This window comes from Alternaria novae-zelandiae (genome assembly GCF_023758075.1).
Source record: "Alternaria novae-zelandiae strain BMP 2774 chromosome Unknown scaffold_5, whole genome shotgun sequence".
NCBI classification, from domain to species: Eukaryota; Fungi; Ascomycota; class Dothideomycetes; order Pleosporales; family Pleosporaceae; genus Alternaria; species Alternaria novae-zelandiae.
In genome coordinates this window covers 1524793-1539291 of record NW_026056965.1, presented here as the reverse complement: position 1 = coordinate 1539291, position 14499 = coordinate 1524793, and the positions used below count along the sequence as shown (strand labels likewise).

General features: G+C 51.9%; 7 protein-coding genes across 7 annotated transcripts; all 7 read left to right on the top strand.

Moving 5' to 3' along the window:
• Nucleotides 1–246: 246 nt before the first annotated feature.
• COT1 (Cobalt uptake protein cot1) lies at nt 247–2345 on the top strand (the record flags this gene model as incomplete). Its single annotated transcript, XM_049397165.1, has 5 exons — nt 247–860; nt 907–1150; nt 1204–1460; nt 1507–1986; nt 2048–2345. 5 exons carry the CDS (start codon nt 247–249, stop codon nt 2343–2345), a joined length of 1893 nt encoding a protein of 630 aa, XP_049257507.1.
• A 1786-nt stretch (nt 2346–4131) lies between these two features.
• J4E88_003513 (uncharacterized protein) lies at nt 4132–7259 on the top strand (the record flags this gene model as incomplete). The annotated part of the gene is made up of 2 exons (XM_049397164.1): nt 4132–4470; nt 4599–7259. The coding sequence occupies 2 exons, from the start codon at nt 4132–4134 to the stop codon at nt 7257–7259; spliced, it is 3000 nt and encodes a 999-aa protein (XP_049257506.1).
• A 267-nt stretch (nt 7260–7526) lies between these two features.
• On the top strand, nt 7527–8961 carry J4E88_003512 (uncharacterized protein; the record flags this gene model as incomplete). The annotated part of the gene is made up of 4 exons (XM_049397163.1): nt 7527–7602; nt 7654–7917; nt 8622–8876; nt 8924–8961. The coding sequence occupies 4 exons, from the start codon at nt 7527–7529 to the stop codon at nt 8959–8961; spliced, it is 633 nt and encodes a 210-aa protein (XP_049257505.1).
• A 257-nt stretch (nt 8962–9218) lies between these two features.
• On the top strand, nt 9219–9763 carry J4E88_003511 (uncharacterized protein; the record flags this gene model as incomplete). The annotated part of the gene is made up of 3 exons (XM_049397162.1): nt 9219–9285; nt 9341–9655; nt 9708–9763. 3 exons carry the CDS (start codon nt 9219–9221, stop codon nt 9761–9763), a joined length of 438 nt encoding a protein of 145 aa, XP_049257504.1.
• Nucleotides 9764–10432: 669 nt separating this feature from the next.
• On the top strand, nt 10433–10838 carry J4E88_003510 (uncharacterized protein; the record flags this gene model as incomplete). Its single annotated transcript, XM_049397161.1, has 2 exons — nt 10433–10511; nt 10573–10838. The coding sequence occupies 2 exons, from the start codon at nt 10433–10435 to the stop codon at nt 10836–10838; spliced, it is 345 nt and encodes a 114-aa protein (XP_049257503.1).
• Nucleotides 10839–11253: 415 nt separating this feature from the next.
• Nucleotides 11254–11713, top strand: J4E88_003509 (uncharacterized protein; the record flags this gene model as incomplete). Its single annotated transcript, XM_049397160.1, has 3 exons — nt 11254–11323; nt 11374–11607; nt 11664–11713. 3 exons carry the CDS (start codon nt 11254–11256, stop codon nt 11711–11713), a joined length of 354 nt encoding a protein of 117 aa, XP_049257502.1.
• A 547-nt stretch (nt 11714–12260) lies between these two features.
• J4E88_003508 (uncharacterized protein) lies at nt 12261–14186 on the top strand (the record flags this gene model as incomplete). Its single annotated transcript, XM_049397159.1, has 2 exons — nt 12261–12745; nt 12809–14186. 2 exons carry the CDS (start codon nt 12261–12263, stop codon nt 14184–14186), a joined length of 1863 nt encoding a protein of 620 aa, XP_049257501.1.
• Nucleotides 14187–14499: the final 313 nt, after the last annotated feature.

Sequence of the window (14499 nt, the reverse complement as noted above, 5' to 3'; positions counted from 1 at the left end):
TGTTATCCCTGACCGAGCTACTGCGGCACTCCCCAGCACCTCCCTCTCCTTGCCAGCGCCGCACTGAAGAATCCTCTGCAGTCGCCGTGGACCGCTCAGACGCCCGTGAGAGAGCGGCATTGTCACTGTTCCTAATCCAGTCGTCTCCACCGCCCAGACTCAGACTTGGTGTTCCTCCGCTACTCGACACCCAACATCCACCACGACTACACCGACTTCCCCTCCGAAGCGATTGCGGCCGCCACGATGAACAACAACCAGCAAGGCAACCGCCTGCAGCTCAACTTTGGCTTCGGCGGCGGTGACCGAAACAACCAGCAGTACCAGCAGGAAGTCGGCAGAGCATTCCCGACGACACCCTCGACGTTCCCGCAACCTGTATACCCCAACCAGGCCGGCCAGCAGGAAGTCTGGGGCGCCCAGCAGCAGCAACAGGGCAATGGCTACAACGGGGGCGGAGGCTACTTCATGAACCCCTACCAGCAGGCACAATACCAAGGGCAGCAGGGCAACCTCCAGGCGCCAGGCAGCCAGCGCTTCGACCAGAGCGCCAATGGCCTCGCCCAACAACTGTCGCACCAACACCTTGGGGGCAGCGGTCGCTCTGGAAGCCCCTACGGCCGACAAGCCTCCCCAAACCCTGGACGCCCTCGCACCGCAGACAACAGAGGAGGCTATGGCTACGGAAGCCAGGGTGGCAGCTCGGGGCCCCGACAGCCCTCGCTGTACGATGAGGAGGCGCCGCAACGAAACCCCACCAAGTACACTGAGAATGTAGACAAGCAGGCCATGGTATCCAAGAGTCTCATCAATACATTCTTCAAGGATAGTGTCCAGCGCGCTCGCGACCGAAACCAAAGGTTGGATTCCCAGACTCTTTGCTGAGCACTACTGACCTAGCTGCAGAGCTCTTGAACTCGATGCCCTTATGAAAGAGACGTCCATCTCCGACAGCCGAAAACGGTCCAAGGAGGACAGCATGCGCCGTGCCGAAGTCGAATACCTGCGGTTCCTGCGGACAAAGGAGAAGCCCGAAAACTTCTCGACACTGAAGATTATCGGTAAGGGTGCGTTCGGAGAGGTCAAGCTGGTGCAACGGCGCAACGACGGCAAGATCTACGCGCTCAAGTCGCTTGTGAAGCAGGAGATGGTAGGCAGTCCTCGTTCGATATCCATGTTTGGCATTCATCTCACACGCCACAGTTCAAGAAAGACCAGTTGGCCCACGTACGGTCAGAACGTGACATTCTCGCCGAATCCGACAGTCCATGGGTTGTCAAGCTGCACACAACCTTCCAGGACAACACCTTCCTTTACATGCTTATGGAGTTCCTGCCAGGTGGTGACTTGATGACGATGCTGATCAAGTACGAAATCTTCACTGAAGACATTACACGTTTCTACATGGCCGAGATCACGCTTGCGATAGAGGCCGTCCACAAGCTTGGTTTCATACACCGGTATGTGTTTCGTAGTCGTACCAAGACGAGGTTCTAACTCTCCCAGTGACATCAAGCCTGACAACATCCTTCTCGACCGAGGCGGCCACATCAAGTTGACAGATTTCGGTCTGTCGACAGGCTTCCACAAGGAGCACGACGCCAACTACTACAAGAAGCTGCTCGCCGGCGGCGCACACAAATCGAACCGCGACAACCGACAATCAATGAACCTAGACCAGATTCAACTGACTGTCAGCAACCGTACCCAAATCAACACATGGCGTAAGTCTCGTCGACAGCTCGCCTACTCGACCGTCGGTACACCCGACTACATCGCGCCGGAGATCTTCAGCGGTCAGGGTTACGACTACAGCTGTGATTGGTGGTCGGTAGGCACAATCATGTTCGAGTGTTTGATCGGCTGGCCGCCGTTCTGCGCTGAGGAGCCACACGACACGTACCGCAAGATTGTCGACTGGCCGCGTAACCTGCACTTCCCACCCGACCAGCAACTCGGCGCCGAAGCTGAAGACTTTGTCCGACGGTAAGCGCCTCTTTCCCACACTATAATCCCCATCATCCCAGCAACTAACATACATGTCCAGGCTCATCTGTGACGCCGAACACCGCCTCGGTCGCATCGGCGGCGCCAACGAAATCAAACAGCACCCCTTCTTCCGCGGCGTCTCTTGGGACGGTCTCCGCCGTATTCGCGCACCGTTCGAGCCTAAGCTGCAGTCCAACATTGATACTCAATACTTTCCCATCGACGAAATTGACCAGAATGATACCTCGGCTGCTCACAGGGCGCAGGCCGCACAGGCGAATGAAGACGAGTATGCAACCAGTCTGCCCTTTATTGGGTACACGTATAAGCGCTTTGACGCGTTCCGCGGGTCGTAGATTGGTATTCTGTTGGGTGGATTGATGAAGGAAGAGGCATGGGGGGCGGGGGTGTTTAGGAAGGGTAGTCAGGATTTCTGGGGTCGAGAACTCTCTCTTACCGTCTATCTGCCGTTCTCTTTTGATAGCATGAAGCCTGGAATGGGAAGGAAAGTGTCCTGGCTGGCACTCACCACTGTCACATCATATCATAACCATATACTACATAAATCTTTGCGCACAGCGCGCGAATGGAGTAATGGGTCGTCATGCTATTTGGTTTCTCTTCCTTGTTGAAATTGGAGGTCACGTCAAAGAAGGAAGAATGAAGCGTGTGATAATAGTCATGGTGGCTGACGTGCTTGTGATGATTGAAGAGTCTGGGAAATTGCTGCTATTATCTCCATACCGCGTTCAAATATCCGAATCAAACTCCTGTACTAATGCCTTCTGAAATACCAAGTTGACATGTCTCCTCTTGCTCATGTTCCTCCGTGTGCAAATGTCGCTATCATATGTGAAAAGCCCCGTCGCTGGATCTCTTATCCCCGCTGTGCACGCTGATATTGATGTACCGAGATCGTTGGAGTCCCGTCCGTGTCGCCGCTTCGCCGTCCTGCCGTGTGATGTTGTTTCGTTGGAAGAGTTGGGGGAGGTGCGCGTTCATCGGGCTTCGAATTGGACCATACTGGATGTTGTGTTAGAGAGACTGCTCGTGTAGGTTCTGCTGTCCGCCTTTTGTATTTGTGCTGCATCGCGCTTGACAGCTTCTTGCCTCCTCTTTCGCGCTCTTCTTTTTCTGAGCCTGGTTTGTCGCGCGCTTCCTCTTGTTTCTCTCTTCTCCCCGAATTTCTGCGCCTGCCCCTGCTTCCCACACCCTTCTCCCTCTCCCTGCCTGCCTCTCTACCTCCCTCCCCTCAAGAACTCAAAATCACTTACCGGTTAGTCCTCTGCTTATAAAGCACACGATGCCCACAGTTCCTGCACCGAATCGGCTCTCCGCGCTTCAGCGGCACGTCCATGTCACAGTCGCCGCATTTGTAGTGCACAGTGCGCGCGGTTGCGTCGATTTGGCTGACGGTTGCTGGGTCCGTGGTTTGCTGGGGGTTGTAGGCCGTGGACATTTTGGCGGTGGTGTTGGTGCGTGAGGTTTGGGTGGTAGGACGGGGGTTGACGGGGGTGTGGTGTGAGGGTTGGAGGCAGAAATGTCTAGGTTGCGATGATGGTTTGCGCCGAAAACCGAGGGTCGCGGTGGCACGTGCTGCGGGCTTATCGATAGTGGACCTCCATCTTGATCGAGACGCGTCCATGGCCAGCCACCACTCTCCCCAGCATGGATGCAGGCTGAACCGCTGGCATGCTTCCGACTGCACTATATCGAACCGAGACACACCTTGTGAATCGTATCGCAGAGAGTACTCCCTTGATGGCCTTAATTATTCGGGTCTTCACGCTGTCTACCCACGGCTCCTTGAACTCATACCTTCGCACTCGCATATTCCTGGATTTTCTCCATTCCTAGGTCGACAGTATGGCCCGTGAGCACAGCAAAGGAAAAGACACGAGGATGTGGTTACCCCGCCTGGTTGTGGAGGCTAATCAGCGCCTCCATGCGGCTGAGGGCTGAATGATGCAGGACTGGCCTCAACCGAACTAAGGTGGTGACTACTTCCGCAGCATATATCTTCACGCCCTCAATCACGATTTCTGGGGACATTCAGCGATCTCTCGGATTCTCAACCCCACTCCAAACACTCGTAGCCTCGCCCTCTCTGCCAGCACGCGTGTCCCGTCTTTCCATGGCACCATGGCCCTCAACTTTGCCGCCGCGGCTCCTCTGAAGCCGGAGATTCGACTGGGTCAAGCTGTGAAACAGTTCGAAGCAAGCCTTTTGGACGGACAAAAGCTCACATTTCAGACCCAGCGGACGCAGACGGTCAAGTCTCCTCCGAGCACCAAGGACGTTATGCGACTCACCGCAGAGATCAACTCTTCGCGAAAGGTGGGAGAGCGTTGCTTTGGACCTCGGTTTTCCAAGTTTTTCCATGGAGCGCAAGAGTTTGCTGCTATTGGCGATGTGGTTGTAGGCAGTTCCCAGAACGTCGCCGCCTGTGGTGTATGGACAGTGATACGGATGACCTTACTGGTACGTGTGCGCCTTGTACATCTATGTTGCTTGCGGATCTGAATTCTACTTCGTTGTCGAAGCCTGAGAACCCATTCCTCGGTACTTCTTGCATTACAGAGATCAATCTAACCGCTTAATGACTTTAGGCGGCTACTAAGCGTTCGGAGTACATCGAAAGTTTGTCCTCCCTTCTTATGGAAGCTGGCCATTCGACCCAACAGCACTCAGATTTGGCAGTGCTGTACCCTCGCTCAAAGACCCTGCAAACCAACATCATCGAGTTCTTCATTGTTGTAGTACATATATGTCTTCGTTTCCATCGGTATACCCAGAAATCCGGGCCGGCCCAGTTCGTATCTTCGCTCAACGATAGCGACATCAAAGAACTGCGAGCAAGCCTTATTACCTGGTCGAAATCTATTCAAGAAGAGATCACAACCCTTGTCGCACAAACGGTAGAAACGGAAGCTAAGAGTAATTCGGCCTTCAGAGCACTGATGAGCTCCAGCTTTAACAGAGCTTATGAACGGCAAAAGCAGATTACTCTTCATAAGATCTGGAATCGCTGTTCAACCTATGACTACGAGACCCCATGGAGACAGATCCGCAAAGCTGGTAACACCTGTTTGTATAAGCAATTACCTGAGTACAACCAATGGATAGGGGCGCCAGCTTCAGAGAGTCTGATTTTGGTTGGCAAACTTGGCTATGGAAAATCCGTTACGCTTGCGAATATTGTGGATGATATTAACTTGCGCATCGAGCCAAAAACTTCTGGGCTAGCATATTTCTTTTGCCGACACGATCTCCCCGAGAGCAAACACGCAAGGACCGTGATTGGTGCACTCGTACGCCAGATCATCAGCCCACTCGAACACTCCCTCCATGAACTCAAGGTCTTGGATAGGTACAATCTTCCTCAACTCCTCGCTCTGATGCGTCACGTCGTCCCCCCTCAATATGTCCTGTATATCATACTTGACGGCCTGGATACATGTTCTCCCTCAGAACGAGAGACAATCACGGAGCAACTGGAACTCATGGCGATGCATTTTAACGTACACATCTGCATTTCCCGTCGTCTGGAACCTGGAACCGAGCTGCAGTCTATCGCTAAAGACTTTCCAAAAGCAACTATTGCCAGGCTTCCCGACAACGCTTCGGATATCGAAACATACGTCGACGCACAATTAGAGGCCGCTTTATTGGAAAAGAAGCTGGTCTTGGGTGACCCCACTATTATCCTGGAGATCACGAAGGCGCTCTTGGACGGCTCGCAACACATGTTTCTGTGGGTTGCTCTTCAAATTCAGTCGCTTTGCATGATGCAAACCGATCACGACATTCGAAAAGCGCTCACCAACTTGCCCCAAGATCTTTCGCAAATCTACAGCCAAATACTCCAGCAAACAAAGCTTTCTGATCATACACTACGATCGAATATGTTCAAGCTTATCTTGGCTGCGAGACGGCCACTCACGCTCCCCGAAATGCGAGAAGCATTGAGTGTTACCCCAGCAAACACTACGTGGGATCCTTCTAAACTTCTCAATAGTATATATCCGGCACTAGCAACCTGTGGGTGCCTTATCACTGTCGATGAGGAGGAACACACGATACGTACAGTCCACCCGAGTGTGAACCAATACTTGCTTCAACCACTAAGCTGCGACCTGTCCAAAATCGCAGATTGGTCTGAGGAGCAAAATCACTTCACAATGGAGGACGCGCAGAAATTAATGTCGTTGACCATTGTCACCTACCTCGGTTACGGTATCTTTGGCACGGAGCTTGCTGTTCGCCTGCCTGTGATCGATGTAGGATCAACGCCCGCCGAAATCATCCATACGTTGGGTGCAGGCAAAGTTCAATCTATGGCTTTGAAGATGCTGCGGTCAAGAAAGCAGACCAACTTCGATGCTTCCAGTTCTTTTGCTCAAAACTCCAAGTCGCCTCGCCCACCGAGCAGGGATGGCTTCCTCTTCCAACACTATGCAAAGCTGTACGCTCTACAACATCTGTCAGAACTCCCTGCGGTATCATGCGCTACTGCAGAGAATCTGTTGCGAATGGCGAAAAGTGGCGCAATGATAGTCAAATCCATTGAGGAGGCAATCGGACTACTTTGGCTCACGCTCCGACCGCCTGGAAGATCAGACTTTCTGGAGCTTTTCACACATATAGACTTGAGTGCAGTTGAAGTCTGGGGCTGGTCAACCGCTCCAAGTCTGGCCGATTTGTTCTGCCAGCTGTTCAAGTCAGCCATAACCAATGGTCGTACGCAGGCGATCAAGTACCTGATGGATTTGTACGATCCACTTATCGGCGTATCTCCCGAAGCTGTGCAGCCACTCCCAAATCTTGCTTTCCCCGCACTTAAGGATTTCTACCATCGTAATGGAAAGCCTTCAACGATGTTCCTTGGATATGCTCCCTTACACCATGCTATTAACAATTTCCAAGACGACTCTTTGGATCTTCTTTTGAGCTACGGTTTCTTTGATCTCAACATTCCCAATGAGCTTAATCCTCTTAGCGTTGCTATTGAGATTGAGAATCATAGAGCCTTGGAACTATTGCTCTCTGCACAGCACGCGGCGAAAAGATCGTTGACACTAAAGACTGCGCAGCGGGGAATCGAACTTGCCATCGAACTGAGAAAGGACGACTCCATCTTGTCGTTGCTTCAAAACTACATCGATTTGATGTATCCGAACGCTGCTGGTCACGACAGCGTGACAAAGTTCCAGTACCGAAAGCACTCCATGAAGTCATCTGAAGTTATACAAAGCGGTTTTGATTCTTGATCGGATTGTTTGGAACACCAATGATTGGTCGAAGTAGAAAGGCCCTACGACTAGCGGTGCTATGGCACATCTTGATGTGCGGTCACAGTTCAGCGATAAGTAGATGCTTCGCCTTATCTTACATCAATGCGTTTGCTCGGTTGCCTTCACCTCCGCAAGTAGCTAGCCTTTACCAAGACTTCCAGAGACAAGTAGCTTTCGACACCCAATCTTTACCTCTACATACTCAAGTCGCTCGTTGCTTCCAGCCACCACCTGCTTCTCACAATGGCGCCGGCATCATCCACGACTTCGCTTCTAGACTCGCTCAAGGCCATCGAAATCCTCAAGGGCCTGGTCCTTGGTACCAGTCCCTACCTCTTATATGATGCGCCTTCACTGACATATCACGTAGACCATGCCCGCGCCATCTACGGTCATTCGTATCCTACTTCCCACCACACCTTCTCGGTCATCACCTGCGTTATGGAATGGGGCACAATGCAGGCCCCAGACGACAATTATTTCGCTGAAGTCATCGTCTATACCACGCCTGATTCATTAGTGGAATGGAAGCTGTTGCTCACGGGTGAAGAATCAGAATCGGACCTCGAGGCTATGAAGAGCTTGTACCACACGGTACAACAGCAGGTCGGTAAAATCTCAGGTGAGAGAAAAGGTACGATGATTTGGGATTCCGCTAATCATATCTAGGCGGAATGAATGTTGGTGATGTCTGGAACAATGCGATGGCTACGGAGGCTAAGGGGGCTAGAACTACAGAGGCAGCGGATGGTGCGTAAGGATCCTCGCTACTGTAGCCGTAGATGGAGAGCCATTCATCATTGGGTTGATAGCTCGAAAGTTCATGACTAGAAAAAAGCTGCACAGGTCTGCAGCCTACATCGTCATTGAAACATGCAAAGTAGGTGGCTTAACGTCGATGTAGGCTCTAGGCCGGTTCGGCTTTTTACTTGTATGAGGTGCAGTCGTCATTGAGATCTTGGAAATGTCTGCTAAAGCAGTCATTTGGTCTCGTTATCTACTCTAAGGAAAAGACTTTTGCAGGTCTTTTCTACAGTTTGCTATTTGCGGTCACAATAGTAAAGCTTAGAAGACGGGAAAGAGGCCATGTCAAGTGAAGGTGAAGTCGAGAGCGCAAAGAGTCTTGGCGTAGTAGCTTAAGATAAACCCTCTACTTTTTGCTCTCTGCTCTCTCAGTCCTACACTCTCCTCGCAAAACAACCCCAAAATCTGACTTCTCACGCGACGAGATCAAACATGTCTTCTTCCATTGTCGAGCAAGAGGCGTTCAAAGCCAGCATTCTGTGTACGTTGGTTTTGAGTATCACTCATTTCGTATGTGACTAACTCGCCCCGCAGCCCATGTCCGCGCCATTCACGGTCCAATATACTCCAGGGGCACTGTATTCGACGTCGTTACAGGATGGGACAATGTATGCTGTTCACGCTTCATCTGCTATGTCATCGTTTACCCTGAAACCAAACCTTTCAAGGCAGGCGAGGTCGTGTCCGCCGATTGGTCCCCAATCATGGCATCGGATCGTGCGGACACCGTGAACCAAGCCTACCAAGATATCCTCAACAAACTGCGGATTGAGATGCAGAAAGTTATGGGTAAGTGAAGAAGCATAGATCCTGATCGCCATTCGCTGACTACCCAGGCTTGGTTGAGACATACAAGAAGAAGGCCGAGGAGTGATCCGCGATGAACTTGCCGACGCTGGCTTGGTCCTCTCTCTAGGAGGAAGGATGTTTCCGGTTTGCTCAACGGCCGTTATGGGAAACTTGGGGAAGGAAAGCCAGCTTGACACATGTAAAACAGCTTGAACCAAGTGAATACGAGTGAATGCATCTAAAGAATCGGGTCTCGCTTCTTGGCACACAAAATACCTATAACAAAATCCCTTCTCTGCGGTCCATTTCCTCCACATCACCCTCACGTCTAAACAACCGTCTATGGACGGAAAAATGGGAGAGTACAGTCAGGTCATGCACGAAGAGGCGCTTGTTTCGCGCATACTGTGTAAGTCTGACCGCATCGAACGTGTCTTTGTTTATGTAGTTAACCTATTCAAAAGCCCAGGCCCGCGCTATCTACGGCCCAAAGTACCCCCATGGCTCTACATTCGATGTCATCTACAGCAGTGAATCTATGCACGACGGCGACGGCGTTGTCTCATGGCTCATCGTCTACCCGCAGCCGGACGCTGCCGTTTGGAAGACTGGAAAGGCTGTTTCCAACGACTGGATTCCAGTCCTAAAGTCGGAGCGCATCGTCAAACAACAAAATCCCTATGCCTTTCTTCCGATGGCTACTCTCCTCGTCGAGAGAAGCTACCGCAATCTCATCGAGAAGCTGCGTGTCCGGATGGTCGAAACTATGGCTACCATGGGTAAGTAGAGAAGTGCTGTTGTGTGAAAGAGGAGCTTTCTGACAGACGGTAGAGAAGACAGAAGAGGCAGAGAAGCTAACGAAGGACGATACCAGCACTGACAAGTAATTAGCGGGCGCTGAACCCAGCGGTCGCGGCCAAGCTGTCAGTCGACCGGTAGAAGGATACATCCATTGAGTTTCTTGGCTGGCAATAATAGATAGTCAGGAAACGGGTTACCGCCCTGGCAGATACGAAATCGGTAGGGTCGAAATTAAGGTGAAGATGGAATGCATGTCAGAGCTTCAATCCATACATATCTCGCTATAGACCCTCTACTCTTGATTGTCTGCCTCTCGCTCTGACTCTCTCGTACTCCCATACTAAGACCAAAGCCCTGCGCGACGACAGCCACAATGTCGTCCAACTTGGAGAAGACCAGCGAGCATCAATCCGCATAGACGCTCAAAGCGACTGTACCTAGGTACTATTTAAGTCCGTTCGATTTGCAGTCGCAGTACATACCTAACATCCCCAATCGCCCCCGTTCGCGCAGCCTCTTGCAAGAATACTTCGATCGAATAAGGACACTGGTGTTGGATTGCTGCGCGCTTGTCATTGCAGAATGTGGACTACTCGAGTACCGGCGAAGAAGGTGGGCCAGGGTTCGCAGTACCTTGGTACCCTGAAACCTGAGCGGACAAGAAACTTTTCGCGCAGCAACTCCAAACCCTCTGACTCCTACTCCAACAATAAATTACTACCGACGCAACCTTGAAGCTAGTTATAGAACGCACAATGTCAGAGACAAAAACCAAAGCCTGGCCCAGACCCGAGTCGGTCATGTACGAGAAAGAGATGAAGGCGGAGATCCTGTGTGCGTAAATTATACTATTTGGTCATGTCGTACTTTTTACTGACTTGTAATCGATCCGCAGTACATGCCCATGCTCTATGTGCCGAGCGTTCTCGATCTAGTTCACATTTCGACATCATCCACAGCACGACCGACGAATCTAATGAGCCTTATTACGAAACGCACCTCATCGTCAGTGTCTCCTCGGATTGTTACCGCGCAGGAGACTGGGAACTTCTCATCTCAGTCGGCAAGAACAAGACTTTCGCGGACGGATTGGATGCTCTCATGGTGGAACTTACACAGCGGTTGGGTAGAAAAATCCGTAAGTACGATAGCCACAAGTAAAAAGGCGCGAGAACTGACTAGAGGGTCTTATAACAGAGGAGAAGAGAATGGAACGCAAGACCGATAATGATAAGAGAATGAAGGAGCTCTATCATGAGGGTTTTGGTTACGTTTCATCGCCAATGAAGCAATAGATTGCGCCTTGATAAGAATCGATGAGAATTTGAGATGGGGTCATGATATCAAGTGCAAGATAGATCAAATTGAAGTAAAGGTGAAGGTGAGAGATCTACTCCCCATCTTGCCTAATACATATGCTTTGGATGAAATCTAAGTGAAGGTGAAGGTGAGATGTCTACTTTCGTCTCGGCCCACAGAGTATTTAAAACGCAACTTCTACCTTTTACTTTCTGCTCTCATCCTTCTACACTCCACACTCCACACTCCACACTCCACACCCTCCACGACAACAACCATGCCCGCCTCCGCTCACGACAAGTTGGCCGAGACCAAGTGCCAAGAGAAGTACAAAGCTACCATTCTCAGTTAGTTTCTCACCACTTTTGGGTCGTTGTATATCTAACACATTATATAGCTCACGCCAAGGCCGTCTTTGTCGAAGGTCTCACCAAGGACACCGATCTTGACGTCGTTACCGGCACTGTCAAGGGCTATACCGCAGCTTGGGTTGTCGCCTACGTCAAGAAGAACGATGGAAATGGTGGTCTGCGTCTGATCACTCTGCTCCAGAGTTTGGGAAATCCAAACGTTGAAGAGTCATATCAGGCGTTGATCATTGCCTTGCGCAGCAAGATGAGTGATGCCATCAGTGAGTCAAGAAATAAACAGCCTGATAGGATAATACCAATTACTAACTACGTCCAGACAGCTCAGACTTCTCCGGTATGGAGGACGTAAACAACTGGATCATCTAGAGTGACAACCTCGACATAGTCTACTGCTCAATCTTCGCCGATCAGGTCGCTGAGCTGATGAGCATTGCTGGGAGATTGGGAAGAGGTCACGATATCAAGGGCAGCGGGCACACAGCCAGTGCACATCCTCGGTTCAATACCAACATTGCTTGAGCTACTAGATAGTCTCCAAGCCCATGAAATGAAGCAATGATCTTCAACCCTTCAACATGTCTCTCGCGTGAATGTCTTGACGGTATCAACATGTTCATAAGCCCAGGTTCCCACATTGTTGCGGTCCTCGGTATTCTCACGGCTCCATCTTAAATGGCATGAACAATGAGAAGCTAGGTCGGAGACGCGGCTTTCGTGGTGCGCTTTAGTACACCCGCTGTGGCGAAGTCCGTAAGAGCCGCGAATACGAGAAGAGAGAAAATACGAGAAAGAGAGGTAACACGAAAAACGAAGCTGAACAAATCTCAGCGACGTATAAGAATGTCGACACCGTACGCATTTCAACTCATCTCATCAAACACTCGTTCGTTCCTTCCATCGATCCATCTTCATCATGCTACGATACCTCACCCTCGCATCACCCGCCCTCGCAACCGCAGCCTCAACACCACCTCCACCATTCTGCCGATCAACCCCCTCCGACGCATCCTGGCCCACACCCTACGAATGGTCATCCCTAAACGCCACAATCCACGGATCCCTAATCCGCACCGTCCCCGTCGCATCATCCTGCTGGCCCTCCACCAACACCACCTTCAGCTCCCCTCTCTCCTGCCAAGAAGTCAACGACAACTGGTCGAACGGGACCTGGCATTCGCAACAGCCCGAATCGATCGACTACCAGCTCTATGCGAATAATTCTTGTTTGCCAGATGAAGTGGGGAATTGGTCGGAGAAGCAGGGGTGTACGATTGGGGGGCTGCCGCAGTATATTGTTAATGCGACGGAGGAGGTTGATGTGGCGGCTGCGATGAAGTGGGCTGTGGAGAGGAATGTGAGGATTGTGGTTAAGGGGACGGGCCATGATCTTAATGGACGGTAAGCATTTCACGTCTTGACTAAGTGGATGATAGTAAGCTGACATTATCTCGATAGATCAAGCGGTGCTTTCTCTCTCTCAATCTGGACGCGCAACTTCCGCGGCTTGACTCGCAACACAGCCTGGCGTATCGCCAACAGCTCTTCCCCACCCGAAGACGTCTTCATCGTCGGCAGCGGCCAGCAATGGGGCAACGTTCTCTCCTTCGCGACAAGTCAAGGCCGGGTCGTGACGACAGGCCAGGACCCCAGTGTGGGTTTGGGAGGCTACATTCAAGGCGGTGGTCATGGTCCGTTGGCTTCCACCTACGGTCTGGCATCGAGCCAAGTTCTTCAGATGACCGTCGTAACCACCACCGGGCATGTGCTTGTCGCCAACGAAGTCCAGAACCAAGATCTCTTCTGGGCACTGCGCGGGGGTGGTGCAGGACAATATGGCGTTGTCACCGAGTACGTGATCAAGCACCACCCAGCTCCGCGTAACGTTGTCATGGCAAGTGTCCAGATCAAGCCACATGGCAGCTCCAACGCCAGTATGGAAGCGTCGTGGTCGGCAGTAGCCAGTTGGCTCAGTGCGCTACCCGACCTCATGGATGCCGGTCTCGCAGGCGCCGCAACCGTAGCAGTAGGAAGTACGGCACCGAAGTTCTTCCCGGATATCGATGTTTCGAGCGGTCCATTCACTGGCATCGGGCTCAACCAAGTCTTCTGGGCGTTCAACACCACGCCCGCTGCTGTCGAAGCTCTCGTCCAACCCATATTGACAACCCTCCTCCTTCAGTCCAGCACCAATACAAGCACCACCGGCAACGACAGCTCTCTCGTCTCAACTTCAATGTCGACATCAACCCACCCCACTTACCCCTCCTTCTTCACCACCATATCCGGCGACAACGTCGCCGGCGGCGAATCCCTCACCTCCTCCCGTCTCCTCGGCCGCGCCGAACTCATCCACACCCCCCACACCCGCATCATCTCATATTTGAAAACCGCAATGGCGAGTCAAAACACCACAGACCCAGGAAACTACGCCACCATCGGCCTCTCAGGCGGTCCCGGCGTACACTCCACCCCCTCCAAACACTGGGGCGCCTTACACCCCAGCTGGCGCACCGCGTACCTTCATTTCATCGCCACGGGCGCTACTATTGATTCGCGTGCCGCGGGGAGTGCGAAGCGCGCGTTAAGCATAGGGGCGGCGTGGCATGCCGCTGTCAAAGAGCCGATGTGGGAGGAGTGGGCGCCGGGATCGGGGGCGTATATGAACGAGGCGAATCCGTATGTTGAGGGTTTCCAAAAGGTGTTTTATGGGGCGGGGTATGAGAGGTTAGTGGAGGTGAAGAGGAAGTATGATCCGAGTGGAAGTTTGTTTGTGTTGGCGGGGGTGGGGACGGAGGGGTGGGAGTATGATCTTGATAGTGGGAGGTTGTGTAGGGTGTAGAGGGGGGGTGGTATGGTGGATGGTGCGGTGGGGTGGTGAAATTGGTAGATTGTACAAGCTCTAGATGTGATGTCAAATAGATAGTGCACGTTGGTTCACTCATCGCCTGCGACAATACGGCCGTCCATGTGGTACCGTTGATAGTATCCGGCTTTCACGTGTTGTGTTACGCGTCTGAAGGAAGACGGTGGGTCATAGTCGGAATTACAGTGGGGCGTATCGCTACAAGGCGGTCTGTGACAGGAGGTCAGCTATTGTGAGAGAAAGCAACACGATTTGGAGGGGGCGCGGTCCTCAGCGAGATGAAGAATTT